Below are 20,606 nucleotides of genomic sequence, written 5' to 3' on the forward strand. Positions count from 1 at the left end.
TTCTTCCACTCACACAGCAAAGCAGGGCATTGTTGTGGGGTGTCGTATCATAAGTTGAATATATATAGACTGAGAGGTTACCCAATGCTTTTCCTCAAACCTGCTGCTCTCTAAGCAAAGCAGTGAGGGAAGAAGTGTGAAGAGAAGCTTTGTGTTGGGACATGTCTGTACAGTTTTTGAGCATTTTGGGTTCGGTGTGTATGTTTTGTGGTGTTTTGTGGCTTTTTTAGTTGGTGTTTGTTTTGGTTTGGTTTGGTTTTTGGTTTTGTGGGGTTTGTTTGTTTGTTTGTTTGTTTTTACCTGAGATCCTGCAGGGAAGAGGGAAACAGGGAAAAAGAAGGAACCAAACAGCCACGGCGTCCAGGGCTTCTTGCAGAGCATAGCTGTGTAGCTGTGCCCCTGGCTGCATTCTCAGCCTAGCTGTGGACCTTAAAAAATGGAGCTCCAAGTCTTTGGAAAGCACAGGAGATAAACATCCATCTTCACTATCTCTAGTGCACTGAGCAAAGACATAAGAATTTGTTTGGCCCAAATTTTCTAGAGATAGTATTAGCAAGGTGAAGAGTTTATCTTCTAAACATAAGTAACCTCCGCTCAGGTATGAAATAGAAAGTGCTGGCGAGAGACAGGATCTTAGACCGTTCCAAAAAACTTATTGAAGCACTTATCACAGAATCACAAGATAGTTGGGGTCAGAAGGGACCTCTGGAGATATTTTAGTCCAGCTCCACTGCCAAGGCAGGGTCACCCAGAGCAGGTGAAACAGGGACGCGTCCAGGTGGGTGTGGAATGTTTCCAGACAGGAAAACTCCACATCCTCCCAGCCCAGACCGTCCTGGATCTCCGCCACCCTGACGGCGTCACCGCGCCCCACCCGTCCCGTATTCCCCCCTCACGCCGCACTCGCGCCACGGGGGGCGGGGCCACACGCCCCGCGAGGGGCAGCGCGCACCAATGGGGAGCCACCTGCCGCGGCCCCGCAGCCAATCGCGGCTCGCGGAGCCGCCGCGAGACGCTGCCCCGCGTGCTGCGGAGGAATGCCGGCGGCTCAGCCCACGGCGACCCCTCCTCGCCGCGCTTTGCGACGCTCTGCCCCCCTCCTCCCGCCGCGTTGCTTTACGGCCCCCTGCCTTTCCCCCTGCCCGTGAACGTCTTCCCGGGCCGGGCGCGCGCCGGGGGCGGGGCCGCCCCGGCCAATGGGCGGTGAGAGCGCCGCGGTGACGGGGCGGGGCGGGGGGGCGCGCGCGCTGCCGTAAAGCGGGGGGCGGGTGGCGCGCGAGACAGTTGTCACCGGCGGCGGCAGCGGCGGCATCTCGGCGTGAGGCGGCCGGGCCAGGCGAGCGCTCCCCACCCCACTGCCGCCGAGACGCTATGGCGGCGGCGCTGGGCCGCAAGGCCGTGGACTATGTGCGCAGCAAGGAGTTCAGGGACTACCTGATGAGGTGAGCGCGGTGCGGGGGGCGTCATCGTCGCGCCCACCGCTCTGCCCGGGCGGGCGGCAGGGACCAGCGTCCGGTCCCCGAGCCCCTCAGCCCCCCGCAGCCTCGGGGCGCCCGGGTCGGGGTTTGACGGTTGGCACCGTTTGACCCCTGGCGAGCTCGCCCTCGCCGGCGGCTGGGCGGGGAGAGAAGACAGCGAGGAGCCGGTCCGGAGGTTTCGTGGTCCCGTCGTTCCCCTTGTCTCGCCCGCCGTCACCTCGGCCCGCGGGGGCGGTCGGGGCTGTCACTGTCCCGCCCCGGCCCGAGCAAACCGGCCTTGACCTTGAAGTGACGCGGCGCGCTTTGAAGCTGCCGCGGCAGCTGCGTCCCTCTGTGACCTTCCCGTGCCGGCTGTGACAGCCGCGAGTGCCGCCCCGCCCGGGCTGGGGCTCGCTGCGGCACAAAGGGGGCAGCGGGCACAGGAGCGGGACAGGCTGAGCGCTGCCTGCCACAAGGGCAGAAAGAGCTTTGCTCTGCCGTGGGCAGAAGCGAGCTTTATCACGAGCGTAGTCTGAAGATCGGTTATTTGAATCTGAGTACCTCCAAGTAGGTCTCTCTTTCCAGAGGCTTGTTAGAGCCCCGCTGTCGTGGGAATGTGGCTTAAGTCACCTCCCAGACAGCTCAGTGCTTGCGCCAAGCTTTGCCTTGCGTGCTGTGCTAAGGGGTATGGCACTCTGGACTGAAACGACAAGACTGTTAAAGAACAGTTTTGGCATATGTAAATCTTGTTGAACCACTGTGCAGGACAGTCTCGGGTAGGCAGGCTGAAGTTTCTTTGGCTTGACAGGGTGTTTGACAAACTAAACAAATAAAAATGGTCTCTTCTAATAAAAAGGGTTGAGCAACCTTTCGCTATAGCTGTTGGTTGCTATTTTACCTACATCTATTGCAACTGATGTTTGATGTTGAGCAAGCATGTAGGAGGACATCTGTTAATCTGAGAAACGTAGTCTTGGTTAAAGTAGCAGGAGATGGTGTAAGGTTGGGTGAACAAGGGATTATAATATAAAGTCTCAGTAAAGCCTTAAACTTCAGGACGACACACTTAGATTAGATATGAGGAAGAAATGCTTTACTGTGAGGCTGGTGAGGCACTGGAAAGTTTGCCCAGTTTGTTTGGTATTCACAGAATCAAAATCCACAGAAACAGTGCAATAAAAAAATGAGAAGGAAGAGAACAACCCTGAAGCAAAACAAAAAAGTTCCAAGCAGGCTTCTGTGATTTCTTTTGAAAGTCTTCAGGATGCCATGTAAGCTTGATAGATGCGTATTAGTGTTAACATTTAGTTAATTGTAACAGGATTCATGTGAAGCATGTAAATGGCCATTAAACCAGTAATCTGCTTCATAATTAGAAAAGCAAACATCCAGATGAGATAACAGCTGCTTCCTAATGTCATCACAGTTACAGGAAGTATCTCTATCCTCACCCGAGACTGAGAAGGTTTTTTTTTAAAAAAACCTTTCAGAGGTATTGCATCTAGTCTTCAAACAAGCTGTATATGTGACTGTATTGCAGTAGAAAGAGCATTCCACAGGTTTCTGCCATTGGGGATGGAATGTGTTTTGCTTTGCTCTGTACGAAGATATCTGCTTAATTTGTACTCCTGTTACTGGGTGTGTCTTCATGAAGAGCTGAAGTCAGTTGCTCCATCTGCTCTGGTCTTTCAGCATTATTTCTTGCTCACTAGGATATAAGTGCCTAAGTTATTGGCTTTTTGTTGACTTTAAAATTTAAATTGCTGTCAGTAAAGACTTGTCTGTTGTCTGTATAGAAGAAACAGAGAGTTATCTCTTTGCATTTCTTCCTGAAGACAATTTCTTCCCCAGACTACAGGACTCTACCCTGAAAAAAAGTCCTTTCTTTGCTCAGAGAGCAGAAGTGTCCATAAAGCTCTCAGACTGTGGTGTCTGTTTTAAAATTCAGCATCTAATCACAGCAGGGAATCAAAGCTTTATAAGCTTGAAACTTGTTTGTTGGAGTTAATGACATAAGGCATTGTTTGGGATACCAGTGATAGGCTTTAGATTACTTGACCCTCAGTAGAATAACTGAAGTTACCCAAAGTGGTGGATTAAGTGTTCCGTTATTATGTCTTGGGGCAATCAAAACTTGCAGACACCTATTGGAATAAGTAGGTTAGATTTCAGCTTCATAACCTGCAAACATGAAAGCAAGTGTAATGAATGCAGCTGCTTTGCTCAGGTGGATATATCTGGCATTAGAATTGCATTATGTCATGGGTTAGCTTTTGGATCATGCACAAAGGAACAGGAGAAATGGCTTTTAAACTGTCATTAAAAATGAATTGTTCTGCCAGTTTCATATCAGGCTTTTCTCTAGTGGTGATTAATAGGGATCTGAATGACTGTAAATCATATAAATACAAATTTACTCTAACTGTATCCTAATACTTCAAAATAAGCACAGTAAGAACATAAGCTCTAAGTAGACTTTTCCTGCTTCTTGTAAAATGCAGCAGTTGTGTTAATTTAAAACTATCTGATTAGCATATTAAAGCCCGGTAGCTCTACGTATTGTGAACCCGAAGTTGCATTTTTTCTGAAGATTCTAAAAATGGCAGCTGTCACTATAGTCATATTAGCTAAGCCACTCACAGTGGCAATTGTGGCAATTGCATCCTCTTACTTCCTAGCCCATTGATTTAAAACATTTTCTGAAAAACATCTAATAAAACAGCTCCCCTCTTTTAAGAGAGGGACATCATTCTAGACAGGCTGTCATTTTCTTGTGGTAGAAGCCTAAATTGCTTTCATCGCACAAATGAATTCCAAGGAATCCATAAATCTTCTGATAACATAAAAATAACCTTGGACATTGCAGTGTGCTGGGGCACTGCTAAACGTCTCTTCCTGATGACTCAGCACTAATGCCAGTGTCGGGACACTGTTAATACAGAGGGCTTTGAAATAGAGATGGTTCGTTCCCTGGAAAGCTTGAGCGCTTACACTGATGTGAGCTGTCTAGGAACTTTCTTTTCATTTAAACAAACTTCAGAGGAGTTTGCATCGGTAATAAAACTAAAATTAGCTGATCTTCAGTTCTCTTTAGTAAATCTTTAAACATGAGGACATAAGAACTTTAAGAAGTCCTCTGTGATGTGTGCTAGAAACTGAAGGACACAGCACCTGCTTGTCTTGTGTGTGCTGAGAACTGAACGATCTGCCCTTTTGCAGAGTGCCCTTTCCACTTAGGAGATGGCAATATGGGGAAAACACGTAGTGACAGTTCACCTATATTTACAGAATGGTCTCTGGCCTATTAATATTCTTATTGCCAGAATGAGGAAAATACATGCAGAGATTTTGGAAAACAAAGTCTTTCCCACTTTAGCCTTTTTGGAATGAACTTAGTACTGATACAAGGTATTGAGGAGCCCTGGGTTCCTCTTTTCATATCTAGATACTTATACAGAAAACTGACGCTTGGAAATTGAGTGAGTAAATCAAACAGTTGTTGTCCACAGTTCTGAAAATATTAGTGCAGTGTTCTCTTTGTCAAGAGACTGAATTTAGTTCTTTAGGTTCTTGGAAACTGCTAATTTGGAATGGAGTCACTTGAGAAACAGATGGGTGCACATGGTGCAGAATCCTCACTGTTGGATGTGGTGCATTTGTTGCTACTCTCTTGGCTGCAGAGCTTTGGGGCTGGATGCCTGTTTCCTGGAAGAGTCAATGTGCCCTTGGTTTGCCCTATTCTGAAAGTCAAATATGTGTTCCACTCCCGTGTGATTGGAAGGACAGCCTTGTGAGACCTTAACCAGAGCTGCATACTCTGTTAAAGGAGTATCAGTTTGATTCTATTTTAGGCTTTCACTTTGCTGGAAACAACTTACATTTTAAAAATTAGGGCTGACTTCTGTTGGAACAAAAATGTGGTGCCAGAAGACACATATGAACTTGTTTAGTTAAGGTTTTATGTGAAAATTTAAGTTGACATTTTTCTTGTGAATTTGAATTAACCGATGCTGCAGATCAGTTAGAGAAAACAAAACTCAAGTGGTTACACTAGTCAAGGGTATCCAAACTAAGCACCTTGAAGCAGTTTGTAGCGAAGACTCACTGAAACCCACATCCTGTGTGATCTCCTGAGTAGACCTGACTGTTCCCTTACCATGGCTATTTATAAAATGGTGATCTAAGAACATGGAAATCAGTGTGAGGGAAGTGATAATGACAAAATGTTCTGCAACTGAGAGCAGTTCTATGCTTTCTATTAGCCTGTTTCTCATAAGAAATGCCTTCTTGTAAGTCATAATTCAGAACTAAGTCTTATCAATATCTTTGTTAAAAAGAAGTTTAAAAGTTAGTAAGCTTTTGTTACAAGCAGTTCGTAACAAGCAATCTTAAATGTATGCTGTAGTCTAACTTCTTTGCATAGATCATTAAGTTATTACATAAACTGGTACCCAGATAATCACTGAAATGAGCCGCAGACGTGACTGAAATTTAAGTGCATCCATGACTGAGAATGTGTTGCTGTTCATGTTTGGTACAGCCACAGTTGGCCCAAACCTAGTGACAGGACGGTATCTGCAATCTTTGGTTTCACCTACTTACAGAGATATACAGAGAATTCCAAGCAAGTTCAAAGCTTTCACTGTAGAATTTTACTGTTTAGCTTTGTCATGACAAAGCTTGATGTCTTTTGGCGTCCTTTAAATTAGCTGGGGTGGATTTTTGGTGCTCTGAAGGGTTGAATGTCTTCCACTGACCATAATGGGGTTTTATGTAGTTGGGAAAAAGAGCAGCAAACACTTGTCACAGTGACAGCTCTTGTGGAAAATGGGATTTTTAAAACACTAATATGTTATTCAAAGCTAATGCTGTGACAGCTTCCTGACAGTGGTATGCTTTTGTATGTGTAGATCATGAAAGAAACTAATGTGAGGTTTTTTTCTTCTTTCTTTCATGTGCTTTTTGAATGGAAAACCACGATGGTGCACTTGAACAGTACGGTAAGAAAAGGGAGGGGATTTCTGGTTTCACATTCTTCTTAACTTCAGTAACTTGCTGCTTTTACCCTTCGTACTGTTATGACACTGTCTGCACCTGAAAGGATTACTGCAAACCTCCAGGAGTGATACGCTAGGAATATTTAATTGCAAGTTTGAGGTTAAGGTGACCAAGTGTTAGCTCCTTCAGAATGCCTTAAATTAAAGGGGCTTTGTTTTTTTCCATACTCCTTTGCTCAGGAGATCAGAGCAGTTTGAAACCCCTTCTTCTACAAAATAGCAATACTGTAACACAACCAAACTGCCTGGCTTATCTCTAATGGCCTTCAGGCCAAACAATAAATGTACAAAACAACTCACACTACTCTTCTGTCCTGGACCCTTTCAGTTTGTCCCTGAAACTGGAAGTGGGAATTTTATGCCTGTTGTACTGTGAATCATAATGTTATGGAAGATTTGTTCTTCTACCTAGACAAAAGACAGACTTAAAAGTTTACTTTAATTCTTGGGAGACTTCAAAGGGCTGCCTGCCTGGAGCCTCTTAAGCCTGATAGCCATCTCAAGGTTCCAAATGAAACCTCTTGTCAGCAGAGAAAAGCTACTGCTACAGTACTTTTGTTTACTGGTATTCTTTGGTTTGCACAGCCTGGATTTGAGTGGTTCATAATCTTAGGGTGTGTTATTTGGTTATGTTCTAATGGCAATTGATCAAGTAAAAATGCCAAGTTGATTTAATTTACTTTTCAGAACAGAAGTTGTCACTCAGATTTTTAAAAGTTGTAAATAGATACAAAGAAAAGCTTATTTTTTCATCATCTACAGTTGTTCAAATGAGACCCCTGAAATGGCTATAAAACCATCACCAAGTACAGGTAGTGTCTCTCTACTTGCAGTTTGCTTTGGTGGGTGGTACAGTGTAAATACCATTGAGAGTTGCAGTCACGCAACTTTCCTGTTATGCCATGTTACCTCTGACATGCTTGAGAGGCTTTAACCATCACAGATGTCAATTCTTCTATCCCTACGGATACAGAAAAAAAAATGTTTTTATTCTGTTCTTCAGAATACTGTTATAAATCTGAATTTGCAGAAGTATTGTATTCTGCATATTGCACTGAAGTTGCACTATCAAAACTCTGTGTGTAACTTTTTCCTATTTAAGTTTCTTCTAATCCAACTGCAGGAAGCAAGTGTGGCTTTTACTCTGACTGTACTGTTACAAGCAGGACCAGCAAGGGTACCTTAGAGTTAAAATGGCAAGAAATTTAAATACCCCCTGAGAATTCCAAATCATTAAACATGTTACCGTTACAGAAAGTGTCAAAAGAATGGATATAGCTGGTATCTACAAAGCTGTTTTTCTTGTGAGCTGCATCTCTTTTCTTCTGCCAAGTTACTTTTGAGAATGAGTTTCTACTTCGAAGAAGCTGAGGCAAATACTGTGTGCATCTTCTGTGCAAAGAATTCTGGTGAAGCCTTGTTGCTTATAACAGTAGTGGAAATTGAATTTATGACACTATTTTTCACTATTTTTCTCAGTCCAGAGTCTTTTAGATAATGGCCATCAAAATAAACTCATCAGTTTTTCTGATTTGATCCTTTCCATTTCTTGTCCGTGGTTTTTTTTGTTTTTTTTTTTTTTTTTTTTTTTTTTTTTTTTTGTCTGTGCACACACCTGTTGCTAACTGTTCTCCTCTGACGTTTGTTGAGTTTTAAGTAATCACCAAATCCTTTCAGCAATTGCAGATGAAGCTCCGGGTAACAGTTTGCTTTGCTTGCTGGCCCTGCTCTTTCAAAGAGAGGGTGTAAGCACTCACAAGATGCTTGTTGAGCTTTTCTTCATCCTCAGCAAAAAATGAAAACAGCTTCAGTTCTTCACTTCATTAAGTCCTTACATTTTCATTATATTTTTGAGGAGTCTTATTTGAAAAAGGGAAATTCTAATTCTCTGCTCAGAAGTGAGCTATAAATCTCAAGTACCTGACAATGCTAATCAGATGCTAATGACTGCTGAGCTAAATTACACAAAATTCTTTTTCAATGGCTTTAGATAGTTCCTCTCCAGTCTGAAAGCAGATCCAGAGTAGGTTCCTTTACTTTTCCTTCTGATGAGTAGATCCCACTAAAAGAAAGGTTTAGTTTTTCTCTCGTAGATTAAAAACAGTCTGTCTTTTCTTGGAATTTTACCCATAACCCTGCCTTCTAGTTCTGTGTGGCTAAGAAAAACCTGTAAGAATACTGCAGGAGATTTTTGCTTCTGTTTAACTTCATTTTTGTTTTCCCTCCTCACAGCACTTTTGGGGGCCCGTTGCCAACTGGGGTCTTCCTGTTGCTGCTATTAATGACATGAAGAAGTCGCCAGAAATTGTTAGTGGCCGAATGACATTTGGTAAGACCCGAGGCAGACTTTTTGTTAGGAAACTGACTCCAGAGCACAGTTTCTGTCTTTTAAGCAGTGATATATTATTAGTTGACTGCAAACTTTTTATCAAAGCAGAAGTAGATATCAAATATCTTGTTACGTAACTTCAGAGGCTTATTTAAATTGAGGTACTGAAAAACTTCGGGTCTCTTTTTTGGAAAGCTTTCCACTAATTTGGTAGGGGAGAATGAGACAGTTCTTGACTCCTAGTTTTCAGGACCAGACTGTCTTCTGAAATATAACTCTTGTTGTCTTACACTATTACACACACTTGCTCAAAATGTATCTCCTTAGTCCACTTTAATCTTTGTATAAAGAACAATGATCCTTTGTGATTAGTGTAATATTTAAATATTATCAATGCTGACCAAGTGAAGAAATGGTAATGCTTGGTCAGCAGGGTGCAAATAGCAGCAAAGATGACTTTAACTCCTTGCAAAGCAGTTGTCTATGAGAGACTATTGTGACTCTTAATGAGAAATCCTTTTTTAATGAGAAAATCTTTTTAAATGCATAAGCAATATTTTCCCATTTCTCTTGGGACTATTTATAGTTTTTGCCTGGATGTCTGTCTCTATGTTCAAATTTGTTTCTAGGGTTAGAAATCTTGCTGTTTTAATTTCTTAACTTTGGCATTATGTCTCTTCCTTAATTCAGTTAATAACTTAATTCTGAGTAATTCTTCCCACAAGAAAAACACCTTTGGCTTAAAGTTTATAGCCTCATTATCATTAGGCTCTGCTTAGAGTAAGTCAGTCCCTTAATCATCTTCCTTGAGACAGAAGACTAGTTTAAATATCTCCAGTACAGCAAAACTGTTTTGCAAATAGTGTTTTGGTAGTAGCTACCCAGCTCAGCAATGTTGAGACACCTTTTGAAATTTTTGCAGATATGTATAGTTTGGTGTGTGTACAGAACCTGGGAGATGAAAAAAGAATATTTGTGCTGTTTTAAAAAGGCTGTTTTCCTTGAACAGTTAATTTACCAGTTTGTTTTTTTTTCTTTTAAGCCTGTCAGACTTTTACAAAACTTGGGAATTCTTGGGTTGTAATTTCCTGTATTTAAATTTAATTATGGTACCAGAGTAGATCAGAATAGTTTCTCATCTTTTGGGAAAGCAGGTAACAAAGCTTCATGTTTCTGAGTGTTCATGATTTCTTGGACCTTCAAAGCTCCTGATCTGAAAGTCCATTTAAAAATGTTCCCAGAAAGAACTGTATTTCAGTGATTGGTGTCTTCAAAAATGCTTTGTCTTAGAAATTGTCAGAATAATAGCATAGGACAGACTGTGTCTCATTGAGATAAACTCTTATTTTCTGGCTGAGATAATTTAGCTAATGCACTAAAAAGTCTTCAGTTGCCTCACAGGATGGTGTATGAGTAAAATGAATTTTTATGGAAAGCTGCAGCCATGTAGATTTTCTTGTGTAGCAGAAATGAACACTGTTTTGTGTTTTCTTGCATTGGATCCTCAAAGTGGATATGTTTGTAGGGCTGTTGGAAGACTCATAAGCAGCAACAAATCTTCCTGTCATTACATTTTACTAGTAGGAAAATTATGACTCAACAAAATCAGATATTTACAGTCTCCTAACAAGATCTATCCTATTTTGCAGCGCTGTGTTGTTACTCCTTGGCTTTCATGAGGTTTGCCTACAAAGTGCAGCCAAGGAACTGGCTTCTTTTTGCATGCCACTTCACCAATGAAATTGCACAACTTATTCAAGGAGGACGACTGATCAAATATAGGCAAGTTTTTAAATGGGGAAGTCATGAACTGATGGCTCCTGGAATACTGTTAGTGATTTTAACTGTGATGCAAAGCTCTGCATGGTTTCTGAACTTGTTTACCTTCCTTACCTTTTGCAAACCTGTTAACAAGCTTGTTGTCAGTAGGCAGAACTTTCTACTTTGCACCTCCTTCAAACCGTCTGAGGTCTGCACATAGAAAGGGCAGGAAGCCCTTATGGTCATGAGAGAGTGTAGACAGGGCCTTCAGCAGCTGCTGGCTCTTTTGGGGATTGTTTTCCGTTGGTTTGTCTGTGTGTGTCCATCTTGGTAACCAGTTCCTGAGATGGAAACGTCCATAAAACTGTGAAGGAGTTGTATGTGTGAAAGAGGAGTCACCCCAAACCTCTCAGAGGTGACTGTTCCATACATGAGGTAGAGCCAGCTGAGTGTGCCTGGGGAACAGACTGCAATCAGTCTCACACCCTCATTGCACAGCAAGGAGTGCAGACACTGCCCCAAGCAATCCTGGTGAGTCAGGATTATGGCTTTTCTCTCTTCTGCCCCAAGAAATAACTGTGGGGCGATAGAGAATGAAATCTACTGAATTATAAATGAAAAAATTACACTGTGCAAAACTGCAAGTGGACTTCTCTGTGTAAATTACTGACCAATGTCCTTCATTCATAAAGTTCTACTCTAAGTTCAGAGTTTTTTAATAGCAATTGTATTTCAATATTCACTCTTACAAAAGCTGTTTTTCTTTTGGCAGGCTGGAGAAAAAGAACTAAATGTATTACTTGAAATAAGCCAGGGAATGTATTCATCCTGAATGACAACCAAGGGAAGACATGCCATCTACAGTTGCTGTGACAATTAGAGTGGGGATGAAACAGAAACACCTATTATGAATATGACCCTACCAGGAAGTCTTCTAATAATTTTTTATCTTGCTTTTTAAAAGTACTATTCAGCAAAGTAAACCATTACATTTAAAGTCTTGCTGCCTTACTGATCTTTAATAACTACCCTTTTAATAAAAAGTTAGCCACCCAAATAACAAGCAATATTTGAAAACCAACTTTTTTATCTAACAGTCTACAAAAGTGGCCCATGATGGTTTGACAAAACTCATTTAAAAATCAACATGAACAGAGGTCAGTAAACAGAACTGTAGGTGGTATTATTGTTTATGTATTAACATATTCTTAAAAGCCATTTAACTTGAGTGCATTCATTCCTATTCTTGTTTTTTTTTTAACTTAAGCAGTGGCTTGCTGATCTACAAGAACAAATGTGTAGATAAGCAGCCAGGAAGTGAGCAGCCATCCCTCTTCCCTCACTGCATGCCTTGTCTCTGTAGAGACTTCATTAACATCCATTTTTGTGTCGCACAATATTTAAAGAAGGCTTGGAAAAACAAAACCATAGCACTGAATGAAGGAAGGCAACAGAGCCTGATACTGTTCTTCAAGAAGTTCTATGAGGGTTTTATTTCTTTCCTACTGTTTGAGTTATTCTAGATGTATGTAATTCTTACACAGGCAAAAACTAAACTTGTTTGGAGTTTATGATCTGAAAGACACAAAGTGCCTTTCAGTAATTTCTGACTTCATAGTGAGAGTGGTTTTCCTGCATGATCTGCCTGAAGGTTACATTGCTATAAAGATAAAATTGACTAAGAATGTGAGAATATATGTTACAGACTTATTTTCAGTGCAGTGTTTTTGAACAATAAACATGTTCCAAATGGCAATAAAACTCTTGAACACTTGGAAAAGTTTTGTTTTCCATACTGTGGTAACAGACCCAAAAGTGAAATTTTATTATGGAGTGTCACTTTATTACTGTAACAGCATGAAGAAAAAACAGGCTGAAAAAGGAAATGGTATGTACTGAAGTTAGGTAAGTGGCCTCTGGATCCTAATCCCTAGAACTAAGAGTGTAAGGGTACTTAGACTGAATAGTCCTGCAGTGATAGGCAGAGTTGAACTCAGAGCTCTCATTATGCAGTTAAGTCAGTATTGCATATTGTCTTCTAGCAACCAGAGCAAGTCTTAATTGGCCTTTTTCTGTTGTGTTGGCAACATTTTTTTATGGACATAGAAGAAAGAGGTTAATAAGGCATGTCTGCTGCGTGGCTAAAGCTGGTACTGCTTCTTGCTTTAGAAAAGTTACTGCATAAAGCTGCCCTGTCAGTACTGCTATCTTGTCACAAAAGTAGTCACCCTCCCTCTCTTCCTATCTCCTGGAATAGAAGCACTGTTAGACTTTTGTACAAATGGGTAGTGAGACATAAGCAGATAAGGACAGCTGATTATCTTGGCACCTTATAGTTTGTTGTATTCTGGAGAGAAAAATAAGCAACAACTGAGTTTGAACATTACTGGTGTGAAATGTGTTTGCTGCTCTTGCATGAAGCTTGCAGTACAGGCTCTACTCTACTCTCACCTGCTTTGATCACTGTTCATTAGCTCTTGATTGTCTTTGCTTATCTACCCAGAGAATACCATTTGCAAGAGTTCGTTCTCATTTTCATGGTAGCTGCACCATACTTTATTTCCTTCAACCTTTCGCTTTTTTTTTCTTCACCTTATCCATTCACTATGCCAAGGCTCAAATTCTTTCATACTGGACTAGAGCAAGAGTGAATTGCAGGTGGAAAGTGGGCTTTACCCTGCTTTGATTAGATGTTAAGCCAGGGATGCTTCCTGCAGCCCATACAGACTTAAGAAGGGGGAAGGAGTGGCAGCAAAGCATTTTTCATGGCACTTGGAGGGACCAGGCCCTCTTTGGGAAGGGAAATCCAGTCTGGGCTGGATTTCCACTGCCTGTCAGTCTGCCTAGTGACAAAAATAGTTTATATGGGCAGAATGCTACCAACTGGTTTGTGGCCTGTGTCAGTCAAAGCATTATTTATCAAGCCATTGCCATACCATTTTTTTGTTTAAAGGTGCTGGGAGTAAGGAGATTACTGGAATATTATTAAAAGGAATCATTGCAGTAAATAATTGTATGATTAGTCTGCACCCTACTCTGGCACAAAACACTGAAACACACTGGCATATTGCTCTTTTAGGATGGGGCTGATTGGGATAATCCAAAATAGGGAACAGTAGCTTAGAAATGACTGGACATGGTGTATTCTTGAGTTAATACCTTAATGGTGCTAATGGCATCCTTTTGTTCTTTTCTTATTCTACTCAGGTAGCACTGGATGAAAGAATGAGGCTATGTGACTTTCACTGATAAATTATAAGTTAGAGCTCAGTATTTGCATTTGATTTATAAGATTATAGGGCTTGTCTGTACTTGCCATTATTCTGAAAAATCTACTTGGTTTTAATTTCACAGCTTGATTTAATAACAACTTTATTCTGTAGGGTATATCCTGTCACTAGAAACCTGTACTTCTCTGCTCCCTGTGTCTTTTGCTTCTGTTCCACCACAGTAAGACTGGGAACCACGTGGCCTTTCCTCTCTTGCTGCAGTGGTTACTGCTATAGCAACAGCTGCTGTTTTCTTTCATGTCTTCCGCAGAAGAGAATTTCTCACCTTTCTGAGCAAGTCTTGCTACACTGCTGGTAAGGAATGCAACACCCTTAGGAATTCAAATGGGAGGGAGTACCGGCTAAGCTCTCAGTCTGTCTTCCCCCTTTCTCTCCAGTTTGAGCTGGAGATGTCTCGAGTCACCTTTTAAAGGAAAGATGTAAGACTATAACTGTGGCATCAAAGTAGCTCACAATCTTTTCTGCTATTGCAAGATTGAATGTCCTTGGTCTGGAAGCTTGATGATTTATGATTCAAATGTGGAAATCATTTGGTAGCATGGTAATTACACAACAGAAAGCAATAACCATAATGGTGTGGTTGGCAGAGAAGGAATTACTTGCAAGGATTCTTTAATGAGTGCAATAACACCTACTGATAGTGAATTTTGCTCAACCTCACATAACTGTCTCATGCTTTATAATAATTTTAGCCAATGCTGCTATGAAAGGGGGGTGGTTTTGAGGGGGGGTGTTTTGGTAGTTTTTTGGAGTTTGTTTTGGTGGTTTTTTTGGGTTTTTGTTTTTTTGGTTTTTTTTTTTTGTTTTTTTGGTTTTTTTTTTTTTGTTTTTTTTTTTTTTATTTTTTTTATTTTTTGTTTTGGAGGTTTTATATTTCTAAGACTTCTATAAAGTGAATGCTCCCTACTCCAAAACCAGCAGAAAAATCTCTTGGCTACAGGGCTACCAATACAGCCTGCCAGTTCTCAGAGAAAACACACCCATAGTAAAATGATCCATAGCATCGAGGGTTACCTTTTGTTATCTATACACAGCACAATAGTGTCATCTGTGCAAGGACAGCACAGCACAGAATTGGGTGTGGGGGGAAGTCCACTAAGTTTAGACACAGAGAAGGCATCAAAAAAGGGGAGAGTTTTCTCCATGAGACCAAGACAGGTTTTGACATGGAAATAAAGTGCTTAGAGAATATGGTCCTAGACTAGGACAGACCAGTCTTGTAAATAAATACTCGTGTTTTCCCTGGGTTCTTGTGTGAATGCTGCTAGAAATTGTATCATGGTCCAACTAATACATAGAACATCAAACTACCAAATGCATTTACTTTAACTGTGTGTGTTTCCAGGGTACATGAATCTATTACACTGCTACAGGTGCAGACACAGGTTATTTCTTTACATGCCCGTTCTAAGAATGTGAAGGCAGTCAAAAACAGCAGGAATAAAAAGATGAGATAGAGACAAGTAATAAAAAAACCTATTAGTGTGATAGGTTCGTATCACATAGTCCAAAGCCTTTAATGAATACAGTCTGTTTCTTCATGCTCATGTGACAGACATTAAAGTTAGCAGTAGAATATAAAACAGTAATATAGGAAATATTCACAAGCACAGTTACCAGCTCTCCTAGGTTTTCAGCCTGTGTCTCACAGGGTGCGTTGGTCCTATCTGCATTTGGGGAAGAACAGTGCTCATTGCATGATGCAATATGACTGCAGTTCTGCTTCTACAGAGCTGGAGTATTTCTGCTGCCAACTTACACAAAGGCTAAAAAGCTTATTCTGATTGAGCAAGACATTGATGCAAATTTTACAATCTCATAAAGTAGAAAAGCTATCAGTCTTTAAAGTTAGGCAATTTCTTTATTAAATTAATTGTGGAGAAGTCTGTCTCTCCCCACCCAATCCCTTTTTGCCTTTGCATATCAAGTACCTACCAGTGCATTGCATTTAGTCACTGTGGTAACCACTTAAAAATAACCAATGTCGATGGAATCAACTGAATAGCAACCAGAAGGCAGAAATACTGGTTTTCTGGATAACCTCCTCTGAGTGTCATCACTGTGGTCCTGATCCTTCCAGATCATCGCCTCTCTTTATCACATATCCTAAGCCTGATCATGATACTGCTCTCTTCTTTTTCTACTTTTCATCCTTTTCCCTTTCTTCCTCCCTTCTTTAACAGCAGGTTTCAAGTAACTATGGCAACAAGGCTAGGAATTTTCCGCTTATTCGTTTTGTCTGAAATCTGGGTCATGTCTTTCTCATTAAGTGAAACTTGTATGGAGAGAATTGGTCTAAGCCCAGCCTTTGGTGCAAGAGAGGGTAATGTCAGTTATGGCAGCACTTACATAGTGGCTCTATTTGGTCTATTGTTTTAGAAAAATGTAAAGGTACAAAATAAGCCACTTAAAATTTGTAAAGTATTTCATAATTTCAAAAGCATTTAGTACATAACTTACTCAGGAGAACCATTGCTGTAACTTGCTCTAATTGTCATTGATTTATAGGCTGGAAATAATTGTATATCATGTTTCTTGTCCTAAGATATGTATTAACTAAAGGGGTACCTTCTCAGAATGGTATCGAGTGATGTAAATGATACCAGCAGCCTCTTTCAAGAGGAAATTTGGTAGTGTGAAACCTTAAAGGTGTCTCCTGACAGGATAAGATATTAATCTCCTCTAGTCTGTCACTGCAGTCTGACTGGATCTGAGATCACAGTTTCAGGACAGAAAGATCTCCAGATTTTAACTTGTTTCAATGCCAAGGGAGTAGCAAGATATCTCAAATGTTCCTGTCTTACGGATTTGGATATATTGCATCTAGGATGACTTAAAATCCTAAAACAACTGTTGTGTTTGTTCATGAGATCCATGTAAAGCAACAATTACAAGGTATTTTTGTACACACTTGATCCTATGGGTCACCTGCAAGCAAAGCAGAAAAAGCAAAATCCAGCAGTGTAATCAGTAACCTATCCATTATTTTGTGTGTCATATACTGTAACTTGGTAAATAACAGCATCAGCTGTCAGCCGGATTATTGTTAGTAACAGGAACAGGCTCAGATTTGGCAGGGTATCCAGCAGTGTATCAGCCGACCAAGTGTCTGCACTACCTGATCTCAGTGTATGATGCCACACAGAGATGAGCTCACAAGACTGGTACTTCTTGCATATGTGTTGTTCTGGCTACAGTGAGCCAATAAAGGCTTTTACCTTTCCCTCCACAGCTTTGCAATAGCTCAGTGTTCCTGTGAATCACACACACACCTGGCTACTACCAGGTGCCTGCCAAGCATACAGCTGGTTTTTGTATGCCTGTTTTCTAGTCGGAGACCTATGAGTGAGGTTACTTTGTGTCACTAGAGAAGTGATGACTGAATGTGGAAAGGTTTGAGTCACAGCAGAAACAATTAGTATGAAGCTGGATGAAGCCACCATGTGGTCTGTGACTTAGACTATCTGCAGATAAATTAGAAGAGATGAGTTTCCTGAACTGAGGCATAAGAAAGGGGATACCTTTTTCAACTTTTGCTTCCTTGTTCCTTGTTTTTGGATCACCACTACCTGTCACTGTCAGCAATGCAGGCTTGTTGGAAGATGTTCATAGTTGCATTTTCAGGAGCACAGGGTCTTCTCAAAAGATACGAAGGGCATTCCCTGCTGTTCCCTGCTGTTCCCTGCTGTTCAGCTCCCTTACTTTCAGAGACCTTCAGAAGCTGCTGCTTTGTGTGAGATGTTTGCACCATACAGCAGGATTCAGGTGGGATCTCATCAAGTGGAATAGGCAAGTCCCCAAAGCAGTTCTACATTTTGTTTTCTACCATACTCCCAATAGGTCTCTGTAAGACCATTCGTTTAACATTACTTATAGCCCTTGATCTTAATCTTTCAGCAGTGTTCATTCAAATACCCATTTCCAAAGGTAAAGAATGCAAAAGTGGGGAGGGATGCAAGACATCAGAGCCCTACATATGACCAGAGCAATCACAAAATTTATTTTTGTGGAATAAGTGTTTACATGTTCAAAGCTGTTAGAGCTACAACACTGAAGGGTACAGATACTGCTCTATGTACATTAAAAGCATGCCACCAGCTGCATCAATTCAGTAAGTTGGCTGAATTCACACATTTTTCAGGAAGACACCATTACTTAGCAGATTTTCTAGTTAGCTTCAAATTTAGGTGCAGATACGTGCAAACCAGTAAGGTCAAGAACCAATGAAATTTGTAAGCAAACCACACCATCCCTAATGAATAGAGAAAGTGAGGCTTGCAAATCCTGTCATCATAAAACCAGAAAATATCTTCAGATGTTGTAGGTTTGTGATCTAAAGGCATAATCATACTTTGTACCAGCTATTTTGACATGTGTTAGCAAAAGAATTTTTACCTTTTTAGAAAAGCAGAGTAATTTTTTGATCCTGCTGCCTTATCAGCCAAAGTTCATCAGCACAGGAACACTGAACAACATAGGTCTTGCGAACTGGCTCTTTTTCTTGGCAAGGTAATGACTGTCTCATGGTATTTCATGATAGTACAGAGAATTAATAATTGCTGTTGAGCAGAGAAATTAGAAGAAACACATTTGGGCTGACTATGACAACCTTTTGCTCAAGAAAACAGCAAGGAAACAAAAAAAATGCCTTTTGCCTCATTCAGGAGTGAAAGAGCTGTGGGTTGCAGGCAGGCTGCACAGCCCAGGCAGCTGCAGGTGGGAAGAGGGGACAGCAGTAAGATGCAAGCTGGATGCCCAACACTGGCCGGGTGTGCACTGTTCTTGTCTGCTTTCTCTGTGCACTTGTTCACACAGAAACAAAAGAACAGCTTCAGCTTGCTCACTGCCAGGTGTTTAACTGCCTGTACTCCCAGAAAGCCATTATCTAAGGCACAGCCAACCACTCCTGCTTGAAGTCATGAAGACCAGAAGGCTAGACTCATATTTAAATTGGTTGCATCTATCTATCTATCTATAAATTGGGAGAGGGGAAAAACAAACAAAATGTTCTTGGTTTTATGTTTTTCTCTCACATATACTTTGGAATTAAAACACTTCTGTAACAAATCATTTTGTAACAATTTTGGGGCCTACAAAGAAAGATGATTTGGGCACACTCAAACATACCCTCATATACCTTCTCCATTCTTTCTCCCATTTCTCCTCCCCTTTTTGCAGGGTCATGGTTATGTTGATCCCTTACACACTGCTCTCCCTGTGCAGGTCCTCACAAGGTATGGGCAATGCTGCCTGGCTGAGGTGACATTTTGCTGTTGTTTGGTTACTTTCATGCAGCCATGTCTGCAAGTGTTTCTTCCATTATTAATTTTAGCCTTGACCTGAAGCTTCCTGAGATGCCAATGGCCTGTCATCAGGCTGGAAAGCACAGTTTGCGTCCAAGTGTTTTACCCGAAAGCCAAGGTAGAAGGCACATGGGAAACTTCCTCAGTGTGTGTGGGGAGGGGAGGAGGGAGGGAAAGGGCAGGTTTCTGTCCCAAGGGCCTCACTGGGGGCTCTGCTGCCCCGGCTTTTATCAAGTTTCATTCACACAGCAGCAGGTTACACAGCCCTTATCACCCATCTCTCTCTTCTGCCCCAGCCCACACTGCTGCCTGCTGTCACTTTGCATGTGACACCTCGATCCTTTCCTCCAGCCACCAGCCTTGCTCCCCGTGCAAACGACCCAGGCCAGTGCTGAGGCGTTGGTCCAAGGGCCGGTGACACAGCAGACACACACAAAACAGCCCCAGACGACACACAGGGTCAGCGCCTGAACAGAGCAGCACAGGGAAGACTTAGATGGAATGACCAGGCTTGAACATGGCAGATGGAGGGTGGAGTGTTGCTGGGACGAGCCGGCAAAGCTAAGACACAGGGCAGCGGGACGGCCTCTGCCGCACCCCTTCCTACAGGGGCAGAACTTAACAGTCCACACGAGGCCACACAGGGAATCTCTGGGAAAAGGTGTCCACACCTAATCCCATTTCTCCATACCCCACTCTTTCTAGCTGGAAAAACGCCTGGCTTGCTCACAAGTGGGCGCTGGACGCCTCGGGCCCCCCAGTCCCAGGAGGGCCGGAGGTGCTGGCGCCGCGCATCGCAGCGTTCCCGCCGCCCGGGGACGGCGGGCCGAACTCCGGCACCGCGCCCGTGCCACAGCCGGGCCCAGCCGGACACCGCCGGCTGCTCGGAACCACGCTGTGCTCCCGGCTCATCCTACAGCACACGGCACAGGATGGCAACAGATGCTTCTTGGACACATCCAGTGAGGCAGACTACACAATCTCTCGGGACAATCTGTTCCAGTGCTAGGTTATCTGCACAGCAAAGAAGTTCTTCCCTGTATCCAAGTGGAACTTCCTGCGGATCATTTGAAGAGCCAGGCTCTGCTCGGTGGTGCCAACCAATAGGACCAGAGGCAACGGGCAGAAACTGATGCTCAGAAAGTCCCATCTGTACGAGGTACCCCAGCACAAGCGCGTCCCAACGCGGTTCTGCCGGGGACCTGCCCACCCTCAGCGCTGTGTCCTGTGTTCTGTGTTCATCGCAAATCACGCTGCTGTGCGGAGGCCGATTCCGCGGGCGGCGATGAAGCCGAGCTCAGGCTGAAAAAGCCCTCCTTCCACCCCGGGGCCTCCAGGGAGGGCTGCGCCGGCGCCGTCCCAGGGGGAGCGGGGCACCGCCGGGAACGCGCAGGCGCGGCCCCGCCGCC

General features: G+C 42.6%; 1 protein-coding gene across 1 annotated transcript; it reads left to right on the top strand.

Moving 5' to 3' along the window:
• The first annotated feature begins 1,035 nt into the window (after window positions 1-1,035).
• Window positions 1,036-12,384, top strand: MPC1 (mitochondrial pyruvate carrier 1). The gene is made up of 4 exons (XM_066315836.1): window positions 1,036-1,442; window positions 3,905-3,908; window positions 8,747-8,843; window positions 10,493-12,384. The coding sequence occupies exons 1-4, from the start codon at window positions 1,372-1,374 to the stop codon at window positions 10,822-10,824; spliced, it is 504 nt and encodes a 167-aa protein (XP_066171933.1). The 5' UTR covers window positions 1,036-1,371; the 3' UTR covers window positions 10,825-12,384.
• The last annotated feature ends 8,222 nt before the right edge of the window (window positions 12,385-20,606 follow it).

This window comes from Sylvia atricapilla, chromosome 3, assembly GCF_009819655.1.
Source record: "Sylvia atricapilla isolate bSylAtr1 chromosome 3, bSylAtr1.pri, whole genome shotgun sequence".
Lineage (NCBI taxonomy): Eukaryota > Metazoa > Chordata > Aves > Passeriformes > Sylviidae > Sylvia > Sylvia atricapilla.